General features: G+C 40.3%; 3 protein-coding genes across 6 annotated transcripts in view; 2 read left to right on the plus strand and 1 right to left on the minus strand.

Moving 5' to 3' along the window:
* Window positions 1-7,272, plus strand: part of LOC119692265 (phosphatidylcholine:ceramide cholinephosphotransferase 1) — a 96,787-nt gene extending 89,515 nt beyond the window's left edge. The window contains exons 1-2 of one of the 2 annotated variants that reach the window (XM_038112198.2): window positions 2,320-2,568; window positions 3,572-7,272. In XM_038112198.2, the coding sequence (XP_037968126.2) occupies window positions 3,607-4,905 (1,299 nt within the window). In that variant the 5' untranslated portion in view covers window positions 2,320-2,568; window positions 3,572-3,606 and the 3' untranslated portion in view covers window positions 4,906-7,272. Of the gene's footprint in view, window positions 1-2,319; window positions 2,569-3,571 lie in introns of those variants that run through there. The other variant, XM_038112197.2, reaches the window with a different exon arrangement.
* Window positions 1-24,475, minus strand: part of LOC105381225 (uncharacterized protein KIAA0930 homolog) — a 55,637-nt gene that overhangs the window by 28,381 nt on the left and 2,781 nt on the right. Inside the window, exons 2-3 of one of the 2 annotated variants that reach the window (XM_038112199.2) lie at window positions 5,685-5,845; window positions 4,971-5,153 (exon numbers count right to left, since the gene is read on the minus strand). In XM_038112199.2, coding sequence (XP_037968127.2) covers window positions 4,971-5,153; window positions 5,685-5,845 — 344 coding nt within the window. The remainder of the gene's footprint in view (window positions 1-4,970; window positions 5,154-5,684; window positions 5,846-24,475) is intronic. The other variant, XM_048624900.1, reaches the window with a different exon arrangement.
* LOC119691111 lies at window positions 16,389-21,580 on the plus strand. Of its 2 annotated transcripts, none has more exons than XM_048624901.1 (3): window positions 16,389-16,798; window positions 17,175-17,683; window positions 21,349-21,580. In XM_048624901.1, exons 1-3 carry the CDS (start codon window positions 16,636-16,638, stop codon window positions 21,361-21,363), a joined length of 687 nt encoding a protein of 228 aa, XP_048480858.1. In that variant the 5' UTR covers window positions 16,389-16,635; the 3' UTR covers window positions 21,364-21,580. The 2 variants fall into 2 exon arrangements, with proteins under 2 accessions (XP_048480858.1, XP_037963606.1); XM_038107678.2 differs by lacking the exon at window positions 21,349-21,580 and adding an exon at window positions 20,040-21,085 and having other exon boundaries at window positions 17,175-18,225.

The raw sequence follows: 24,475 nt of genomic DNA on the forward strand, positions 1-24,475 counted from the left end.
TGAACAACTGCAAAATTGAATATGTGGATGAATACTCATATCTGGGTCAAATTATATCTCCAGTAGATCAAATGCAAAAAGAGATAGAAAATAGAATAAATAGTGGATGGAAACGCTTTTGGTCATTAAAAGAAGTAATGAAAAATCCTGAAATTGGTATAAAAGAAAAACGAAAAGTTTTTGACTCATGTATATTGCCATGCCTGACATATGGCTGCCAAACATGGGCTCTGACCAACAACCACGTCAGACAACTAAAGGTATGCCAGAGTAAAATGGAGCGGAGTATGCTGAGTGTAAAACTAGCTGACAAAATGAGACTGGAGACTATAAGGAAAACAACAAAAGTAAAAGACATAATACACACAGTCAGGAAACTGAAATGGAAATGGGTCGGTCACATGCTAAGAAGTCCAATAGAGAAATGGTCCAGAAAACTTACAATGTGGTATCCCAGAGAAGGAAAAAGAAGTAGAGGCAGACCACGGAAAAGATGGGAAGATGACATAAAAGAAGTTGCTGGACCATTGTGGAGGAGAACTGCAATGGATAGAAGAAAATGGAGGGCTCTAGGGGAGGCCTATGCCGAGAGGCAAGCTGATGACATAACATAATAAATAATAATGTCTTTATTAAATAATTAATTAAATCAAATTGAACAATAAACAATGTCATTAATAAGAATGTACCTACACAAATTAAATCAATTGTATAATTAAAGTGCAAAATAAAACAAATTGTTATTTAAGTGCATGTAATATTTATTTATACTGATGTTATTAAATTGTTATTTCATTTTGTATTATATAATTATAATTAATTAATTGCATGAAATAATGATTGTTAAATTCTCAATGCAACTGAAATTTATATTGTAAAACTAATTGCATGAAACAATTAATGTTCACGTACTAATGTAAATATAATTGTTATCAGATTAATAAAAGGCTTATAATAATATATTGTGGTGGCTAGCACAAATATATTTCCAAATTAAGTAACGTGATTCAGAACAAGTTTTCAATAAATGGAATTCAAATGATGATTAGTTTGTTCATTATCATTAGAACATTCAACAACACTATCATTTGTATCCTGCTGTTGTTTCATGTGATCTTCGTCATTACATTATTCAGCTCTAATCGTTCCTGGGTTATCTAACTTTATGCCTGTTTTAGTTCTGGTTTTAAACAATGCTCACTTGATTAAATCCGTTTCATGGCAGTTATGCTTATGTATAGCGTTTTTATTTGAATTTACTAGGTTGTAATATTATGTAATAGTGTGTCACGTCGCGGTTTGTTTGTGCCGATGCCTGGCCTGTGACACCCGAGCCGCGGCAACTGGATCGAGCTCCACACAATAACGGCATTGTGTTGTGCAAATTGTGAAATCAGATCCAGTGCTATCTGGAATCTCGACATCTGTTACATTTGTATCGAGTCCAATTCAGTTGCTTGCTCTTTAATTTCTAAATAGCACCTAATGGTATTAGGCACGCAACACAACTGATTTATTTAACCGGTTAATCGGCAGCGCATGAATCGACCGTGAGAATCGATAACCGTAACTTTCCCCTATCCTCGCGCCGCGGCCGATCCAAGACGGTGACTCCAAGTTCCCAAACGATTGAGAGAATCAACAGTAGGGACCGGGTTCGACTGTGGTCCGGGGGGCGCGGGGCGCGGGCGCGGGGGGACGCCGAGTGCTCGTGCACCGGGCGGGGACGCGGGGGCGGCGCGGCGCGCGGGGGGGCTGCGCCGTCTCGTCGCGGCGTGACGTCATCGCGAGTAGTCGCCTCCATTGAGCCGAGCGCGCGCGAGCCCCGCCGACGCCGCCCGAGCGCGCCCGACCGGCCCCGAGCTAGGGATGTCGAAAGTGCAAAAAAATATCGATATTTCGATATATCGATATTTTCTTTTATATCGTTACTGAAATCGATATATCGAAAAAAAAATATCGATATATCGATATATCGGTAGCTTTATAGGAATAAATTTTTGTGAAATCAAATAATATGGAATTTATAAAAAAACACTTTTTTTAACTGTCACTTTGTGCCAATGTTGTGTATTTACACTCTCGCTCGGTACACGGTTGCGAGCTAGTATCGCCGCATTGCGTTGTGACGCCAACAAAAGGGTATTGTTAATGAAAAAATATCGATTTTGATATTTTTTCGATACTTGATTATTTATATCGATGTATCGATATATCGGTTTACAATATATCGTCGGAAAATATCGATATATTTATAAAAATATATCGATATATCGATACATCGATATTATTTCGCCATCCCTACCCCGAGCCAGAGCCAGAGCCCCGACCGCTCAGTTCAGTGCTACTTGTTTTCTAGTACGCGGCCATCACTGCGAGCTCGAGAGGGCTTTTATTATAAAATTCAAATAGTTTTCGAGATCCGCCGCGGTGGTTCGTGAATTTGGTGGTCGAGTGTGCATGAGGTGTCACCTAGTGTAGCGAGAGTGCCGTTACAGTGTGTGTGGCGCAGCGGAGAGCTCGACCTCGATACGGCGTGCAGCGAGCGCGGCGGAGCGCCCTGATCCGGTGAGTTCGCTTTCTACCGCGACCCGTTGTCCGTTGTTCCGCCACTCGGCAACAATGGCCCGCCGCTATGTGGGTCCTGCGGGACATCTAGTCGGCCACGCCGCCAGGAGCCGCGAGGAGCCCGGCGCCGCCCGCCCGGTCCTTGAACCTGCTCCCGGGCGCCGCCGGGCGGGACTGCAATTAGCGCGCTCGTCGGCAATCAGATTTCCCGTCCTCGCGTGTGCTTGCCGTGCACTTCTCAACGTGCATTTATTTATATTTGAGTGCGATATTAGTTAGTCGTGAGTCCAAAGTTTATTTGCCACAACACCAACTTGGTGGAATTTTATGGCAATAAATGGATCATTTTATTACGACGACGGCGACGGTTGTTTAGTGATAAGCGAGATGAAACCGGTGATGAATCGTTTTCACTTTCAGACGGTTTATTTGTAAAGCTTAGGGGGAATTAACATAAATAAATCGTCATTTACTACGCCGCCGGAGCTGTGAGCCGACGATGCCAGATAACAAATGGAAACTGGATATGTTTCAGAATCTGGCCGCGCTAGCTATTTAAACTCGCCAAACTGGTTAATTGGACTCTTCATAGAAAAGAATGCTCAAAATTAGGCTCATTTATAATTAGGTACCAATGCAGTCACCAATTAATGATTATATAGATACACTTACAAAATAAAATTTTACCCCATTACTTGATGCATTACCGTTTAATTTTTTTTTATCATAACGTACGAAATAAGAGTATCAACGCCTTTGAACATAATTAATTAAATTCTCCTACGAAATTATGAGATCAAGAAACAAGTCAATTAGATGATTACTTCGCATTGCAAGTATCCAATGTGTACTTACGCTATTGAATTAACAATGACACTTTGTTTACCTTCATTCATCAAGCAGCTGTCCCACTTGTCACAACAAAGTATGGTTTCCATTTCCTTTGATTAACATGAGGATGTCTGCATCAAGTTGGCTATAACTGTGTGTCTGTGCATTCCAGGAGCGGCAGCGTCGCCCCCGCCCGATGGTGATTGGATGACGGTCTCCGCGCGCGGCGACAGCTCGCCCCCGCCCCCCGCGCCCCTCGCCGAGCCCCTCGTGCAGTCCGTGCGGCAGTACCTGGCGCAGGAGCCCGCCGCCAAGCCGCCCCCCGCGCCCCCAGCCGCGCCCCCCGCCGCCGCCCCCACCGATGCTGACATCGCCGCGCACACCGCGCGCGACGACATCCGCGGCATCAACTTCGAGGCGCGCCTGAAGCGCCATGACCTGAACAACAACCCGCCGCGCCCGCCCGCCCCCGCCCCCGCTGCCCCCGCCGCCCCCGCCATGCCCTCGCAGGCCGAGCTGCTGCAGCGGCAGCCGCTGCTGGCCGCGCGCAAGGCGGAGCCCCCGGCGGGCACGGACGAGTCCGACCCCGACCCCGAGGGCTCCCCGCGCCACCCCGACTTCGTGCTGGAGCTGGGCGGCGCCGCGCGCGACGAGCGCTACCCCAAGGAGGTGCTCAAGACGCTGGTCTCCTTCGTGTTCCTGTTCGGCTGCGTGTGCGTCAACATGGCGTCGCTGTCGCTGGTGCACGAGCGGCTGCCGGACCGCAACTCCACGCCGCCGCTGGGCGACATCGTGCTGGACAACGTGGCGGCGCGCGACTGGGGGCTCGCCGCCAGCGAGTACCTCATCATGGTGTCCAGCACCACCGCCGCGCTGGTGGTGGTGTTCCACAAGCACCGCTTCATCGTGGCGCGCCGCCTGTTCCTCATCGTGGGGCTGCTGTACCTGTACCGCTCCGTCACCATGTTCGTGACGGTGCTGCCCGTGTCCTCCGCCACGTACTACTGCTCCCCGCAGAGCGCGCACCCCACGCCGCTGCTCATCCTGCGCCACACCTTCTACCTCATCTCGGGCTTCGGGCTCAGCATCAACGGCAAGCACACGTACTGCGGCGACTACATCTACTCGGGGCACAGCATGGTGCTGGTGCTGAGCTACCTGGTGGTGGCGGAGTACTCGCCGCGGCGGCTGTGGCCGCTGCACTGGGCGCTGGCGGCGGCGGCGGCGGCGGGCGTGGCGCTGGTGCTGCTGGCGCACGGCCACTACACGGTGGACGTGGTGGTGGCCTACTACGTGACCACGCGGCTGTTCTGGTCGGTGCACGCGCTGCTGGCGGCGCGGGCGGCGGGGCGCGGCGGCGCGCGGGGCGGGGCGCAGTGGCTGGCGCGCGAGTGGTGGTTCTTCCTGTTCTCGTACCTGGAGCGCAACGTGCGCGGGCCGGTGCCGCGGCGCTACGACTGGCCGCTGCCGTGGCCGCGCGGCAAGCTGTTCTCGCGCCTGAGCTAGCCGCCCCCGCCCGCGCCCCCCGCGGCCGCCGCGCGCCCCGCGCCACCGCCCCCGCCCCCGCTCACCTGCAGCGAGTGCCGGCGCAGCACCTGCAGCTCCTTGGGGCTGGTGCGCGTGCACACGGCCAGCGTCAGCGTGTAGTCGAACTGGTGCACCACCAGGTTGAGGTACACCGTCTCCTCCCAGTCCACCTCGGGGTCGCCGATCGGCAGCTTCTTGGAGTCCTTGCGGAACACCTCCACGTCCGTCTGCGGACAACACAGTGCGGCCCAGCCTTTACCCGCGCGTCGCTACACAGACCTACAGTTGTTGTTTCTAGTGCGATGTGGACTAGTGGACAATTATTTGCAAACGAAACAGACTCTACGGTCGGGACGCTTTCAGGAGCGCAACTGTGGTAAACCTACTATAAGAAGAAATATTTTTATATTGTTTAAAAATAAAGTACATAACTGTTGATAAAATGATACTGCTTTTATATTAAACACGAATCATCGGATAAGTAGGATTTTTGTAATCTCATCCAAATGGTGCTAAACTAGGAATTAGGCCGAGTATCTCATTTGGTATCTAGCGACGCTCGTCTGAACTGTCACAAACTAAACTGTATTTAGATATGTTGTATTATAATATCTAGTGCAGCGTCGCGCCGGCGGGGCTGAGCTGGTGGCATCCAAGTTTGAGAGAAATTTACATGCCAATAGGCCTGCATTCAATGAGAACAATTTTGAAATTAGTGAGTGGAATAGTCAACAACAGTTGCACCCACACGCGCATACCTCGTACTTGGGCAGGTATCTGGAGGACCCCTTGACGTGTCTCTTGCGCACGAAGAACAGCAGATCATCGCAGTCGATGCTCCGCTCCTCCTGGAACAGGAAGTGTCGCACGAACAGGTCCGTCCAGTACGTGGTCCCTTGCAGCACCACGAACCCAGAGTCTGCAACAAACGGACCATTGTTATTGGCTGCCAACCGGAGCTCTCGTTTCTCGCGATTGTGATTGGTTAAACCGCTGTCAGATGAGGCAGCTGTTGCCCCCAGACTGGCACCGGCCCGCGCGACGTCTCTGCATGTCACCGGCTTTATGTGTATTCTAGTGTCTACTGTAACTGTAACGCATTCAACAGAGGAATATTCTGATATTTGTATGTATTGTACCAAATGTTGTAACTTTAAAATTCTAATTCTGTGTATCGAAGGGTTGCATTATTACCTAATATTATATTATTGTACTGTACAGTCCAAAATTTATTAAGTAATCCACTTGAAAGTGCCTTCACAGAGATAACGAGGGATATCTTAATCCCGTGTGTAGTTTAGCCGTTAGTACCAGAGAGGAGCCTCTAGAGGCGGCGACTCGCATCATTCGAGTTGGACGAAGCATGTTCTAGATTGTCAAGTCATGCTGCAAACAAAGATTAGTGACAGAATCAAATCAACTTTATCAGCGTGTAATACCGGGCTTTTTGTATTATGTTTATCTAGTTTGATAACTGCTACACGCCAAATTGTGCGCCATCTATTCAGTTGTATCTTTTAATATGTTGTTGTATGTTTCTCTGCTGTTTCCTGCTGAAGCAGCCCTTCTGTCTCGACGCTAAGAATCTCAGTATAGTTTCAGCTGTACATTGCTTCTGTACTTATTGCCTTATCATGTAAGATGTTGCCTAATCATTGATTTTGTATGTCCATACATCCTAGAAGGCATAATTTAAATGTTTTGTACATAGGTATTTGATAGGACCCAAAAATATTTTGGAATATTGTATATCGATATTATGCTGTAATATAAAGTTAGCAAGTACTTTGTTTTCTATCGGAGGCAAGTGACTGTCGCTTGCAACTCTGTCTGTCCCTTAAGGGATTAGATGAGTAAATGTTTTTTTCGTAGTTATTATTTCGTTGAAATGCCACATTGAAAATTTGATCTTCGAAAGACTATACCTAGATAGATATAGTTTAAGAATTTATGTTTCACCTCATCTGAAAGTTATTCAGAAGGCAACAATTAATTAAAGAAATCCTATATGTTTTTAAATGGATGTTGCTCAAAGTTGACACAAGTTATGTTCTTGATAATATTAATGAGTTTGTTTACAAGTTCTAATTTCTTTCAAGTTATATTTTTGTGGCTCTGTTGATGTGTCAAATACAGGAAGTTAATATTCGTTTGTAATTCGCGCCGTGACCGGCACAGAGCCGCCCGCGTCGCGACATCTTCACATTCCGAGTTTGATACACATTTATTAACAAATTATTGTATCTTTCAGTAGCTATTAAGTATCTACTGCAAAAGAGTAATTGTTTTAACCTAAGCTGTTGTAAAAATGAAAGTACATCATACATTAAATGTTTTTACAAATAATTGCCTTACTTTGTTACCCTGCGTTGTATCATATAAAGTGGGAGATAGACGTTCGAGTAAGTACGCGTACTTATAGCTCAACGAACTTTTTATTTGTGAAGTACGCGAATTTAAGGTGACAAGCGAGCGAAAAAGGTCGTCTAGTCACAAGTATGGTGTACTTTCTCGTACATCTATCTTCCACTTAAGACGTAGCCAAAGTAGAAGACAACAAAAGGAGATCACAATGAGACACCTTAGACAAGGTGGTTGACATATCTCTGTGAGACACCTACTGGAAACGAGACTGAAACTATTGTAACTGTGTTTGTCTTTGTGGTTTTTGACACCGATGCCGACACCTACTACGACTACCATGTACCTACGGGCTGTAAGAACCTCACTCTTGTGTGGGGTAAGTAATACGAGGTATAAAAACGCATGGTATAACATTCACAAGGTATACGCCCATATGATATAAATTTATTAAGTATAACGATCACTGTGCATAACAAACGAAAGGCATAATTACTAAATACATAATTTTGTAAAGAATAACGTTCAAAAAGTATAATTTCAATTGATATATCGATTAAAATATATAACGTTTATAACATATATTGTTCACCGTATACATATAATAACATTATGTATAATGAACAAAAAAATATATTATTATTGGAGCTATGTTGGGAGACGCTCCGCTCCGCTTCGCTGCGCTCCGCTTTGCTTTTAACGAACATGTGCACCTAACACGCTCCTCCTCGCTTTGCTCGTCGTCGCACCTATCTTTAGGTTTTGGTACTAGGGGTTTTCACAGCATTATTATTATTGAAGCTATGTTGGGAGACGCTCCGCTCCGCTTCGCTGCGCTCCGCTTTGGTTTCGACGAACATGTGCACCTAACACGCTCCTCCTCGCTATGCTCGTCGTCGCACCTATCTTTAGGTTTTGGTGCTAGGGGGTTTGACGGCGTTGGGTAATTAAACACAGATTATGCGATATGAGAAGAACTTTATACAAAATTATAGTATATATTTTAATTGATATACGTAATGTATGTTATACGAATCGATATTAGTCCTCGTGAGTGTTAGTTATTTTGATATTATATGAAATGTACGATATACCAATTGAATCTTATACCTTATGAAAATATAGATTTTGTTGTTATACGTAACGTTCATTATATGTTGTGAACGTTATTAATGTGAAATTATACATTTCGTTTTTATACGTCGCAATACGCACCCCTTGTGTGAGTCTGGGTTCGAGTCCCATCCGAATAGACATTGGAGGTCAAGTTTTTGAATGCCATTTTTATTAATTTAATTCTTGAAAGATATAATACCCATCTAATATTATTTACTTCTGATATACTTTCGGCGCACCCTTGGATGTCAGCGACTGACGCAAATCTGACTGGTCAATCCTTTGGTATGTAAAATGTAATGTACATAACAAGCGTTGAAGTAAATAAAACAATGTACTACAGAAGAAGGGTGTTCCATTGGAGCCCTGTCCAAATTCAGTAGACTACATACAATACAATACAATATAACTTTATTGAACAAAACACACAACATACATTAAATAACAAAAGGAGTAAGCACAATAGACGGCCTTATCGCTAAAAGCGATCTCTTCCAGGCAACTTTTGGGTGAATGAGAGACTTATAGAGTAGAAGAGGAAGGTGTACACGTATTGCATTTAAATACTAGTGATATTTTTTATGTTTTAATAATAAATACTTAGATACATACATACCAATATAATAGATACTTATATACATACCATATACTTATATAAAGATTTATACGTAGGTAGGTACTATTAAATGATGGACATATAATATTCCTTTACACAGAGGAAACTTCACCACAACACACTCGACAATGTGACCTATTTACATCGCGACGGCAGGAGCTGGTGGAATTTGACGTCGAGCTATGCTCCATATTGGATATTGGAGCACGACACAGACCCGGCTTCAAATACCAACCATATTTATTTTACATCGCTCTTACCAACATTGAGAGGAAACCAGCAAATCTCCACATACTGCCAGTTTCTATAACTCTATCTATCCATAACTGGTAGTTACTTTCATACGATTTTGACAGATTGTTACTTTTGATTATGTCAAAATCGTATGAAAGTATCTACCAGTTATAGATAGATTATAGAAACTGGCAGTTAGTGTGAACCTACTCACTAGCAGCGTAGCAGCATCAGCGGACCAGCGGCAGCGTGGTGAGATATACTATGTCTATGTATAGTCCTTAACTTGCTGTCAAAATATGTCATGCAAATATTATTCTTCTGCACAAAAAGGGTGATAAGTCTGATATTGGAAATTATCGTCCCATTAGTTTAATTTCATATATTTATAAAATATTTATTAAAATAATTGAAAACCGTATTTCTGCTAAACTTGACTCCCATCAACCACCTGAACAAGCCGGATTTCGACCTGGATTCTCTACGACCGACCATCTTCACACCCTAAATCAGATAATAGAAAAACATAGTGAGTTCAACAAACCTCTTTACAGTTCTCCCATATTAATAATGCGCATGCAAATCTTCGCAAACTGTCGTATTCCCGGAAACACCCGAATCAGTGCCTTAAACAAAGCACTTGCATTTTGATCCTTGTTCGAAAGAAATAGTAGTCAATATCATGTGACACATAATCGAAAACAATTTGGGCGGTCGGTGGCTGTCACCGATCAGTCAAGGGTCTCAAGGTCAAGATCAATATTACTTTTGTGGAATTATAAAGAGCTGCAATTACACATCGTTCTTGTTATTTTTTTCAAATGTGAATTTAATTTCAACTTTAATTATTTTTGACGATGCCATATTATGAGGCACATTTAAGAATAAAATATGCGTCACATTGATAGACTTCACTTTGCCAATAAAGCCACACCCAAAAGACCAAGTTTGTAATTGTAATATTATTGTGAATGATCAGCGCTGTAAATACTTTTGAACTGAGATTTTAATGTAAACATTTTTATTAATGTGAAATAATCAGTGCTGTAAATACTTTTGAACTGAGATTTCAATTTTTTTATATAAACCTGTGTTTGAAATCCATTTCTCCTTATAATATAAACCTTGTGTTATTCAAACCTTCTTTCATCCATCTTTACATCAGCTTCAGTAAGACACTTGAAAAGTACCTACTGTAACATTTTCGAAGTAAATTTTAATATTATGGAATATTATGAATTATCGAATCAAATTTCGTTACTGATAAATCAATTATCTCTTTTAGCACCAATAACATAATTCTACTAAAATTTCATGAAGAAAATGCACTTAACCACTCTAAATACATAATAGTTTTCTAACGCTCGGGAATACGACCGTTGCCGAACAATGACGAAGATTTCTATGTGCATTATCAATTTTGGGGAACTGTACCTTGGTTTTGTGGACTACAGCAAGGCCTTTGATAGCATCACACACAACTCCATATTCACAGCATTACAGAACCAAGACGTGGACCCTACCTATATACAGATACTAAGAAAGATTTATAATAATAGCACTGCAAATATCAAACTTCAGAATCCAGGTCCACTATTCAAAATAGAGAAGGGTGTGAAGCAGGGCGACCCGCTGTCTCCGAAGCTGTTTACTGCCACACTGGAAGAAGTCTACAAAAAGCTAGCGGCCTCGTGGGAGCGGAAGGGTATAGACGTTGGTGGCAGAATGCTAACCAACCTACGCTTCGCCGACGATATAGTCTTGTTTGCTCCGTCCGCATCAGAATTGACACAAATGCTACAAGACCTTAGCACGGCGAGCCTTGAGGTGGGACTGAAGATGAATAGGTCTAAGACTCAAGTCATGACCAATAGCGCTAAAAGTAGGGTCGAGGTAGACGGGCAGGAAATAGGATATGTCGATGAGTATATCTACTTGGGCCAGATAGCATCCTTCGAAAACAGGCAAGATAAAGAAGTCGAAAGACGCATTAACAACGCCTGGAAGAGCTTCTGGTCCATGAAAGATCTAATGAAGGGCACTCTCCCTCTATCACTCAAACGCCAACTCATCGACATGTGTATACTGCCTGTCCTAACCTACGGTGCACAGACTTGGTCTCTGACCGAACATCAGAAGTCCAAACTCAAGGTTTGCCAAAGAGCGATGGAGCGTACTATACTTGGTGTACGAAGGATTGACCGAATCCGGAACACCACGCTACGCTCCTCGACTCGTATAACTGATGTGGGCGCACAGACTGCGAAGCTGAAGTGGGCCTGGGCAGGCCACGTCTGTCGCATGCACCCGGACCGGTGGGCCAGAATTGTCACCGAGTGGGTGCCCAGTGATGGACGTCGGCGTCGCGGAAGACCCAGACGGAGATGGCGGGATGACCTCGACAGGTTTTTGCCTCAATGGCCGAAGGAAGCACATGATCGGGAACGGTGGTCAATTCATAAGGAGGCCTTTGCCCAGCAGTGGGAAACTATACAGGCTGCATAAAAAAAAAAAAAAATATATATATATAGTCCAAGTTGTCATAAATAATATAGATAGAAAGGTCTCATTCAAGTGAGCCAGGTGGATCTAACACGCCACAAATAATCCTACTTAATAAAGGCGAAAGATGCGAGTATGTGTGTGTGTTTGTTACCTCTTCACAACATAAAGGATAAACCGATTTTAATTAAATTTGGTATGGAGTCAGCTGACACTCTGGATTAACACATAGGCTATTTTTTATCGCCGAATTCGCGGGAACAGCTGTAATAGAATATATTCACCAGATGGGCCTTGAAACTTCTTATTCCCAAACATCACGTAACCATCCAACACCCCAGTTTTGGAGTTTTAATAAATAAACAAATAGATAAACCCCTTCAAACATTTGTATCTTATATTGGGCATGGAATATAGTCACATATTTTCAAGATAAGATAAGCACAGTCATTAAATATGTATTTCTCCAATCTTATCTGAGGACTACTCGTAAAATCTTTTCATGCACGATAATGATGAGTGGTGAGCAGTGATTTATTGATTCTTGATGACATTTATAGGGTTCCGTAGTCTAATAGGAAACCGATTCTCTAGCCCGTTTCGATAGTCTACTAGGAAGTTTCGTCATGTCTGTCCGTCCTGGCTCGTTCTCCGCCGTTTCTGCAACGATAATTGGGGTAGAGATAGATAATCCAAAAATAGATTTTTAACATTATCGAAAAATAAATATTTTTACCCCCCCTCCCGTACAGCAAAAAGTTGATTAGGTTAAAAAGGTATCTTTAAATACAACAAAAATTGCCTTGAAGCCATGTGGATCAAAACCCCCAGTCTCAAGACATGCTAATACAAAGTTAAAATTAGAGCGTAACCCTGCTCTTTACTTTTGAAATACTGTGTTTACAATATTTACAATAAATCTGAAAAAAATTGTATCTCCAAGTAATACTTTCAACGAAAGCTACAGCGGACTCTGTATCATACATAGTTATTTTTATACAACTCGACCAACTTATGACGTGCAGTTGCCCTAACTAAATGGTCATGTATGGATATTTTTTGGTGTCACTCGGTCAGCACATCTTGTGGCAACGGAACCCTTTCATGTGCGTGTCTGACACGCTCTTGGCCGGTTTTTTGTTATAACTGATAAGATAAAACATTGTCTGTATTGGAAATTGGAACCAGTACTAGGTGAACTTGGTGAAGCCCTCAGGAGAGCGTCAGCTGATATTATCATTTGATTGAGGCGGGTACAGATGCCGTATGAAACAGCGCCAGTTTGTTTACAGTGTGGACTGACTGCTGCCACTGCCTGCGACAACTCAGTGTAGTGACATTATGCACATGCAGTTGCAGGTGAGCCTGCAGGATGCACTCACTGCAGATTAGTAAGTATTTATCAGGTTTTCATTAGCAACTAGAAAAATATAAAAGTAGAATCTTGAGGAAATATTATACCTAATAATTAATAACATACAAGCTGCCTTGACCAAGACTTGAATATTTTTACAAGATTTGATTAGAATATATTTTTACTTAAATAGTAAAAGAATTTAATTTAAGAATAGATTACTTAAATAGTAAATACCATAATCAAATCTTGTAAAAATATTCAAGTCTTGGTCAAGTCAGCTTGTATGTTATTAATTATTATAATAGACTACACCTGAAAAAGTTCCACCCGCAAAATGCGGACACCAAATGACCCCCATTTTTTTAAACATATGAAAGAAAGTTTTACAATTTAAGTTTCTAATACTCATAATGTACTTTAATGTAGCAAACGACGTCATAAAGCTAGCCTTTTCCGTTTAGGAGTAATTTGGTGTCACAGGAACTTTTTCATTGGTCGTGAGCATATTATATTACCTACTTCATTTAATAAATACGCTTGCACCACAGCTACTACTTCTTCTAATTATTTTCAACTCTCTCTATCTTCCATTCAAAGGATGTCTGGTAGAAAAAACTCTAAGCAATCTGAGATTTTCCGTCAGAGACAACAACCATAGACAAAAACCGATTATAGATGGCGCTAGTAAAACTTCATACTCAACAGCACTGCATTTTTTTATTATAGACGGCATGGATTCTAGTCCTTTCAGCCAAAACAAAAACTAAATTTATGTGACTTCATCCATATATGCAATATCAATAACTAATACATGGTTGTTATATGGTTTTGTGGTAGGTCTGTGACTTTGTATGATTTATGATATCTTCTGTTCCCTCATAAAAAACGACAGGCCGGTGGCCATCTATCGGACGATTTTGGAACTTTTAAACTGTCAAGGAAAAGTCCTCATTTTTGTACTGTTTTTCCTTTTTCTTTGTTTTTCAATGTTTTTGGAGCAAAGTCAATTTGTCAATAGTCATAATAATATTAGTCTATGAAATGCAAATAAAGAGTATTTTGATCTGTGGTGTTTAATACCCTATAATTTAAACTCTTAGGGCCACTTGCAGAAACATATTAAATCTAGATTTAGTGTTAAATCTCGTTTTTGTGTCAAATTTTATAAGGATTGACGTTTATTAAATCGAGATTTGACACTTAATCTAGATTTAATATGTTTGTGCAAGTGGGGCTTAGTATTTTATTATAACCTACTCATCACACCCTTTCGAAATCACACCTTAATGTTTGGTAGTACTTCATTTTAAGCTAACAGTACCTTTTTAAAAAAATCTCTAAATATTAATAACAAAAAATATGGATAGTCTGTAAAGACATTTTTGTTGAAGCAATAATGGTGGTGGTGCCTACATGTTTGCCCGGTCTATCTTTTACATCTAGTATGATGGTTATTTTTTTCCTTCAGGCACATGGTACCATATATATGGAAAAAAATATTACTTTCCTATCTATCTTTCTATCGACACATTAACATGGTCAAACTTGTTTTTAACAAAATTATTTATTTATGTATTTATTTAATGTAACTATGATTTTTATAGGCAAGTAAAATGAGTTTATGACTATTCTTGGAATATGTAATATCCACTACCATGCTCTGCGATAAGAAACAAGGCTACTTGCATTGTATAAATACTCCAACCGGAGCCCCTGCTATCACTCTCATCCTACTCTGTACCGACAAGTTATGTTTTGTACTTGAATAAACATTTCACCAATTCTGTGAGTTTAACCCCATACTGGCCAACTCCCCAACATTGATCAAAATCTGTTACTTTGAATTGCCTGCACTCTTCTAGATTAAAGACCAATTGGCAACCAGGTATTTCGTAATTAAACCATATTCACACTCACACTGGCACATTTAGAGCTTGAAAATATGATTACTATGCAATTGTAACTACTGCAGTATATTTTCCAATAATATATTTTGCAGTGGTAGTGTAATGCATAAGAGGCTTGACTTTCATTCCTGAGGTTGTGGGTTCGAATCCGGCCATCTACCTATAATTTCTTTAAAAATAAGGAATTTAAGCACAATTATACTGCATGATTTTATGGTGAAGGAAAACATTGTGAGGAAACCTGCACATCTAGATTTCTAGCCTTGTATACTTTCACAAGAACCACTATTTATTTATTTAATCCTTTATTGCACAAATATAAAATTAAGTGCACAAAGGGTGGACTTCATACTTTAAGCAATTTCTTCCAGTCAACCAACAGGAAGTGCACGAAAATTTAATTATAAGGAGTGCAAAAAGGACTAACACCAGTACTTAATTAATTTTGTCTCTCCAAAGTTTGTATATCAGTTCCACACTGACATTTAATTATTTTCAAATAGGAATCACTTATTACTATAAAATCCTTTTCAAACATAGGTTGTAACCTTCTATTCTATTCTATTCTATTCTATTCTCTGTGGGGGTGTAAGTACCTGCACCTGGCTCTCTCGAGTGGAACCTTTGTGCATATCCCCAAGGTCTAAACTGCCTTCCTAAGCTTGGACCATTTCCCACCACGCTGGTCCACTGCGGGTTGGTGGGTTCACATATCTAGATGTGCTAAATCTAGATATGCAGGTTTCCTCACGATGTTTTCCTTCACCGTAAGAGCGATGGTATACATTGTACTTAAGTTAAAAGAACTCATTGGTACATGTCAGCGCCGGGATTCGAACCCGCATCTCTTGCGTGAGAAGCGGACGCTCACCCGACTGAGCTACCACCGCTGTTGTAACCTTCTAGTTTCCAAGTTTTTTAAATGTACCTCCATTTTATAGCTGAATAATATTTCAATGGGTGATGGTTAGAACATCCATCATGAAAAGACCCAAGTGTTGTTTCAGGTAGGTAAACTAAATTATTATACTGTATGTATGAATAAAAACTGTACCCTGCTGCCCCACTAGGTGGCCATAGCATACCAAGAAGAAGAGTGTATGAATGAACTCTAACAAGATAACAACATGTTAAGAAGCATGGATGGATAACTCAATTATGATAACAATGGGCATGGAAATCCTCAGCTTTCATACATTTATTATTTATTTATTTATTTATTTATTTATTTATTTACAGTAATCCACAGCTCAACATTATTACTTATAAACCAACATAATTTAACTTAACATAGGCCATTTAAGGATTATTATTACGTTTTTTTAACATTTAACGACAACATATTATATTACTAAGCAAGTATTACATAATAACATGTTATAAATTATCCTGTCTTCGTCCTTCGAGATTTAATTCTTCACTATGTAGTAGCCCTGCTACGCGCTAAGCCTATCGCACAAGTTTAAGAGGTAGAAAGAAAAAATAAAACTAGGTACTTTTTCGATTAGTTAGTCTGGCCACACTAACAACAGTCTACCTGCCAAACCGCCACCCGTTTAAATCCATTCTTGTCCGTGCGCGCGCGGCGTTCGCACAGGTTCCTACAATATTTAAACATGTCAAAGCGAAGTCATGAAAGTGCTACGCAAGGTGAATCTCGTGAAGAGAGATGGCTAAGGAAGTTGAAGTTATATGAAGAAAAATTGAGTGCGAAAAGAAGTCGGCTTGCTGAAAATCAGCAGATATTACCTCCAGTTGAAGGAGAAGTACAAATTGAAGGTACCTACCTATAAAATTTTTTACTAAATTTCCGTTGCATTCATCGGAAATGTTAATGTGATATTTATTTTTTTTGAATCCATTGAATTCTTTGGATAATCATTTGATAGTTATAACATCACCTAATGCATTCATGGGTGATGCCATTTTAATATTTCTAAATTCCCGTTGCATTCATCGGGTCATCATATTTGGGGGTATTTTTACCTTAAATCGTGTGGACAGATTTTCAAAATTCTTAATTATTTTGTTGTGCCTGTTGTATTCATCGGGCGGTAACGGTAACAAGTTATTTGAACCTACCCACCAATATTTTTTATTTGGGTTTTTATGGAAAAAAATATCTATTCGAGTTTTTTTTTTTTTCGTATTCCAGAACATCCCGAATATAATGAGGGTATATTGGCCGGATCTCAACAGCCCACCCATATAGAAGTTGTGTTACCAGCAGACACCGAAAGAACGGCGCCTATAGATACTGAGGCTGCTGAGTTTAGCGAAATGACGGAAACGACAGCATGTACGAGCCCTAACTGCACTACGTGCTACGTTATTGAGGAAAATATGGACGTCAGCGATTATGATCCCGATCTGTTACGAGAATTAGGAGATGAAGAAGCAGATCCCGCTGAATTCGGAGACGACTTGCAAGCGGATGTTGCCGCAAGATTCCAACGAATATTACAAGATGGTCTTAATAAAGAGGAAAAGGATGGCCTTATTAAGAAATACCCTTATCCTAAAAATGTCCCATTAGCCAAAAGTCCAACTCTAAACCCGGAAATAAGCGTTAACTTAGCGGAGGCGTGTAAGTTAAGAGACAAGAGACTACTTTCAAAGCAAGATCAGCTTGGTAAAACACTTTCAGCTTTGGGAAAGGCATTAACAAATCTGTTAAAAAAAACACCAGATATTCCAGACGTCATACGTACTCTGAATGACGCTGGTAAATTACTGGCAGACTCACATTATGCCGAGACTGATACTCGGCGATCGGTCTTAATACCTTTGATTGACAAATCTCTGGCAGATCCATTTAAAGACAGAAAAAGAGATACTTTTCTTTTCGGAGAAAAACTTGGGGATTTAGTAAAAGACTCACAGGGCATAAAAAAGACAGGCCAGTTCATTCACCCCGCTCCATCAACGAGTTCAAATTTAAATGCAAGAGGCCCATTGTCCCGAGGAAACCGACAGCAGCGCGGCGGCCAGTCGTACCATCCACGAGCCGGTGGGCCGAGAAATGTGCCGATGGGCCCGCCATATCAGAACCGACGGCGAGCAGCTCAGTACACAGCGCAGCAGCAGCCGCCCGCACGGCGCCATGTCGCGCCGCCGCCAGGCCCACCGGCGCCGGCGCGCCGTGCCCCTCCTCCACCGTACCGCCCCTCGACGAGTCGTCGAGCTTAGTGGCTCAACCTCCGCAGGTACAGGTACATTCCGGACGTTTGAAATATTTTCTTCAACAGTGGCAATCTATTACAAATGATGCATTTATATTGAAAACTGTGACTGGTTATATAATCCCCTTTAGTGAAGTACCTCATCAAAATCCAATGGATTGTCCGCGACGATCTTTTGGTAGTAATGATTTGTCAGAAGTAAAAAATGAGATTAATCATTTATTAGACATTAAAGCCATAAGGAGATGTAAAGAAACATCTGGTCAATTTGTTTCAGATATTTTCTTAATACCGAAAAGCGATGGTAGTAAACGATTTATCTTGAATTTAAAAAAACTTAATAAGTATATTTACACTGAACATTTTAAGATGGAGGATGTGAGGACTGCTACCAAGCTTATGTGTAAGGACTGCTATATGATTAATATTGATATTAAAGAGGCATATTTTTTATTGCCTATACATAAGTCTCATACAAAATTTTTACGGTTTTATTTTGAAGGGAATCTATATGAGTTTCTTGCACTACCATTTGGTTTATGTTCTGCACCATATATTTTCACGAAAATTTTACAACCGGTCTTTGCCCACCTACGATCTAACGGTCTTTTATCCGTTCGTTTCTTAGATGATTTTTTGTGCTTAGGAAAGACTGCTGAAGATTGTCTTAAAAATGCTAATATTACTATACAGCTTTTGACTAGCTTAGGTTTTGTCATAAACTTTGAGAAAAGTAATTTAACTCCTCAAACTACCTGTAAATTTCTTGGTTTTTTGTTAAATTCTAACAAAATGATAATAGAATTACCAGCGTCAAAAAGACAAAAAATCTTGCAACTAATTATTACATTGACCGAGTCAACCAGAATTCGAATTCGTGATTTTGCTCGTATCCTAGGTTCTCTTACCGCAGCATGCCCCGCGATAGTTTATGGTTGGGCTCATACAAAGTCTTTAGAAAGAGCCAAATATATAGCTTTGCTGAAGAATCATGATAATTATGACGCTTTTATGACAGTTACAGATAATTTACGTGATGACCTCCATTGGTGGAAAAACAATATTTTAATTGCTGTCAATTCGATAAGAAATCAAAATTATGACATTGAAATTTATACAGACGCCTCCACAACTGGTTGGGGAGCAGCCTGTGATAAAGAGAAAACGGGTGGCCTCTGGACGACCACTGAAAGCACCAATCACATAAATTATCTGGAACTGCTTGCAGCTTATTTTGGGCTTAAATCTTTTGCGGGTCAGTACCGAAATTGTAATATTCTTTTACGAGTGGATAATACGACGGCTATTTCGTATATAAACCGAATGGGTGGTGTGCAATATCCTCACTTAAATCAAATATCAAGAAAAATTTGGGATTGGTGCGAAGAACGCAGAATTTTTGTATTTGCATCATATATTCCTTCTTCGTTAAATACCGAGGCCGATGGCGAATCTAGAAAAATTAATGTTGACACAGAGTGGGAGTTAAGTTCTCAGGCATTTGCAAAAATTGTTCTACTATTCGGGGAACCATGTATTGATTTATTTGCTTCACGAATAAATACAAAATGTCCCTTATATGTATCTTGGAAAAAAGACCCGTTTGCATATAATATTGACGCCTTTACGGTCGATTGGTCGCAATATTACTTCTATGCTTTTCCACCTTTTGCTTTGATTTTAAAGACGTTAAATAAAATTGTTTCTGATAAAGCAACAGGGATTGTAGTTGTCCCTCTATGGCCATCTCAGCCATGGTATCCGTTTTACATGTCTTTGTGCATCAAAACAATTGAGGTATTTTCTCCTAGTAAGAATCTGTTATCATCTCCTTTCAGGTCAACACACCCGCTATCACGCCACCTTTCCCTGGTAGCGTGTGTGTTATCCGGGAAGGGTTCCGTAAACAAAACGTTCCAGAAGAAGCTTTAGAAATAATGCTTTCTTCGATATCGGATAATACTCGATCTCAATATACTACAAGTCTTAAATTATGGTGGATATATTGTCATAAAAATAACGTAGATTTTTTTAATTTTGATTTATCATTTTTATTGAAATTTCTTTCGGATTGTTTTGAAAACGGTTCATCATATGGAACTTTAAATAACCATCGCTCTGCGATATCTTTAATATCGACTACTAGTATAAGTGATGAACCGAGACTAAAGCGATTCTTTAAGGGAATATTTAGGCGAAAACCGATATTTCCACGTTATGATTACACATGGAACCCTAGCATTGTCTTAGATTATTTGGATACTTTGAATAATGATTCAATCAGTTTAGAAAAGTTAACAAGAAAACTAGTTATGTTATTAGCATTGTCAACAGGACAGAGGATGCAAACTTTATCTTATATAAAAATATCGAATATGAAAACTTTTGAAGATCGCATTATCATTACGATTAAAGACATGATTAAGACTTCCAGAGTTGGGAAAGCTCAACCAGTTTTGAATTTGCCTTTCTTCCATCCTCGCCCGGGTATTTGTCCAGCCTCTACGCTGCAGAAGTATTGCTCGGTTACTGCCTCCATACGCTCAAGCTCTGAGGATCACCTAATCCTAACATATAAGAAACCTTACAGACCAGCTACTTCGCAAAGCATGGGGCGCTGGATAAAGCAGACCTTAAGCGATAGTGGTATAGATACCTCAATTTTTAAAGCTCATAGCACAAGGCACGCATCAACATCTGCTGCTTCTAGAGCTGGCTTAAGTATTGACGTGATTAGAAAGACAGCTGGTTGGTCTGCGCAGTCAGCTGTCTTTGCTAATTTTTATAATAGACCGATTATTGATTCAAATACCAGTATACTTGATTGTTGTACCATTAATGATAATATGTGATGATTTTGTAAATAAATCTAGATTAAGATTAACCTTTTGGTTTTTTTTTTTTTTTTTTTTTTTTTTCTTTATCTTTTTTGCAACATTGATTATGACTTCTCTGAACATCTACATAGTGAAGAATTAAATCTCGAAGGACGAAGACAGGATAATTGAATGATCAAACGAACTTACCTAAGTGAAGTTCGATCTTAATTATCCTGTCTTCGTCGGAGAGATTTAAAGTCCCACCCTAACCCAAGGTTCAGTGGTAACCCACTTTTATTCCCTTATATAATCAATGTTGTTATATGATACTCCGCCTACTTAGCTTACTCTGAAATAATGAATTTAAACGGGTGGCGGTTTGGCAGGTAGACTGTTGTTAGTGTGGCCAGACTAACTAATCGAAAAAGTACCTAGTTTTATTTTTTCTTTCTACCTCTTAAACTTGTGCGATAGGCTTAGCGCGTAGCAGGGCTACTACATAGTGAAGAATTAAATCTCTCCGACGAAGACAGGATAATTAAGATCGAACTTCACTTAGGTAAGTTCGTTTGATCATTCAAGTAGGTTGTAAGTAAGTATATAAGCAAAGAAACAAATACTCGGGTAATTACTGAGTTCAAAAAATAACAATATTAATAAAATAATAGCAATTAAACTTTATACTGGAACATTATGAAAATGGAGTGGAAAATGGAAAAGGCTTATGTATCTATTTTTATGTATGCTGTGTGGTGTATTAGTATGTAAGTGGTACGTATGTGTTTGGGTGTGTCTGTGTGTGTGTCTGTATGAGTGTGTGTGTTTGAGCGTGTCTTTGGGAGTTTTATTTATTTAGGAACGAAGACAGGACATTATAGATTTCTTAAACGATGGCTTAGATGAATGAAATATGTCGAGTTCACGGAAATTATTATTAAACATTCTGGGCAAACGACAGCTGATAGAATTTTGTGCATAATTTGTATGAACTGACGCAGTGTAAAACAGGGGAGTATGGCGAGTGCGAGTGGTAGGAGTACGCAAGGCTAGAGTTTTGGTTATAAGAGTCGGACAGTCTATACTCCCATGACAAATATCGAAGAGCAGAAGCATGTCCAACAGCTGACGGCGTTTCTCCAGGGTCGTCATTTCTAAAGGAGTGAAGAGGCTTGCCCGGAATCTATAATTCATATGGTGGAGGAACTTACGCTGAAGGCGTTCTAGCATGTTTTTATATATGAGGTAAGAGGGATTCCATATTGAACTGCAGTATTCCAAAATACTCCTAACATAAGCGCAATAAAGACTGATAACACACTTACGGCTTTGAAAAGGTTTGCTCACTCTCAACACAAACCCTAGGTTTTTAAAAGCTTTGGATGTTATTGTTTCAATATGATTGCTGAAAGTAAGTTTATGGTCTAGGATAACGCCTAAATCCCTTACTACATCAGTATTTACAATTTGGTAGTTATTTATGCTGTATGTGTGTAAAATTCTTTTGTTACTTCTAGAAAAACTTATCTTGTTACATTTTGGCACATTAACGTTTATTCTATTTCTAACGTAGTAATCGGCAAGGCGATCCAGATCTTCCTGCAAGAGAAAACAATCATTCAGGGACCTTATTTTCATGTAAATCTTTTTATCGTCGGCATACAGGAGAAACTGCGCATGTTGAAAACAAGACCCAATGTCGTAAAGGTATGCCACATAAAGTAAAGGGCCCAAAATAGAGCCCTGTGGGACGCCGGAAGGAATTGTTACAAAGTCCGACTTATGCCCACCAATAACCACGGCTTGACTCCTCATAGAAATATATGAACGCACCCAACGCAGTAAGTCACCACGTATTCCCAGTTTTTCCAATTTAAGCATTAAGATTACATGATCTACCCTGTCAAATGCCTTTTCAAAATCGGTGTATATTACATCCACTTGAATTCGGTCGTCCATTGCCCTAAGAATGTCATCAATGAAAATGGCCAAGTTAGTCGTAGTTGATTTACCCTTGATGAAACCGTGCTGCTCACTGGGGATGTTTGAGGATATATTGTGATAAATGTGACTGTGGCATATTTTTTCTATAACTTTACCAAATACGTTAAGCATTGATATAGGCCTATAATATTCTACTACGGCTTTTGAGCCTTTTTTGTGTACCGGGACAATATGTGCTACTTTCCATGCAGTAGGAAACACTCCTTCACGAAAAGATTTGTTAAAAATTATAAGAAGAGGCTTTACTAGTTCGTGTGCACAATTCACGATAAACACGGGTGGTATGCCATCACTACCTGCTCCTTTATTTTTATCTAAGTTAAGTAAGATTTTAAGTATTTCGTCCTCGGTTACCAATATTCCTTTGGTTATAATGTTTATGTTAGGATCGGGAAAATTCATTGCAGGGTAACTTTGTGGAGGAACACTGAACATGTTATGAAAGAAAGAGCTGAATGCTTGACAAATGTCTTTTTCACTGTTCAACTGTGTAGCGTTATATGTCATTACGTTAGGGTAGCCGGTTTTACCTTTCCGTTTAGATTTGATATAAGTCCAAATAAGTTTAGGGTTAGCTATAATGTTATCTTCCGAGTTTTTAATGTAGTTTTTGAAACATTCTCTTTGAATTCTCTTATGTCTAGATCGTAATAATGAAAAAGTGTTGTAGTCGATTGGATTTTTATATTTCTTCCACCTAGCGTGATATTTTGACTTTTCAGCTATTATTTTTACTAAAGCACGACTGTACCAAATCGGATATTGGTGTGAACCACCCACCATCACTTTAGGAACGTGTTTTTCAATGGTTTCGTTAATCTGAGTGTATAGTTGATTAACGCCGTCGTCTACCGTGCCGCTATTTAAAATACTATTCCAATCTGTTTTATTTAAAAAGGATTTAATAGACGCATAATCAGCTTTACGAAATTGATATTTCCATTGCTTAGTCATTGGAATATTTTCCATGTCAAAGGCGGTGGAAGAACCATCGATGGCAGGGTGAAAACGGTCCTCTGCGACAACAGGCAGACATGCATTGTGACAGTCCATTGTGAAGTTACTTAAGATAAGATCTAAAACATTATTACAGCAGTTCTTAAGTGTATTTGATTGTTCAAGTCCAATGAAGTTAATTATATTAAGGAATTCAGTTGCCGAATTTTGTAGTTCTAGGGAACCTTTTTTTAACACAATAGCCGAGTCTGAATCCCAGCAAATACACGGCAAGTTGAAATCACCAGTGACAAGGAATAAGTCTTCGGCATTATTAGACAACACCTCTTCTAGGAGTTCCATAAAATATTGTAGGCGAGTTGATAGTTTACGATCTGGTGGTATGTATACAACAGCTACATGAAGGTTTTTAGGCGAGCAAATAGCCTTGGCAGGAACAGTAAACCATATACATTCTAAGTCGGGGCGCTCCCAGTTTAGACGCGGGATAATGTTAA

Source organism: Plutella xylostella, chromosome 13, assembly GCF_932276165.1.
Source record: "Plutella xylostella chromosome 13, ilPluXylo3.1, whole genome shotgun sequence".
Taxonomy (NCBI): Eukaryota; Metazoa; Arthropoda; class Insecta; order Lepidoptera; family Plutellidae; genus Plutella; species Plutella xylostella.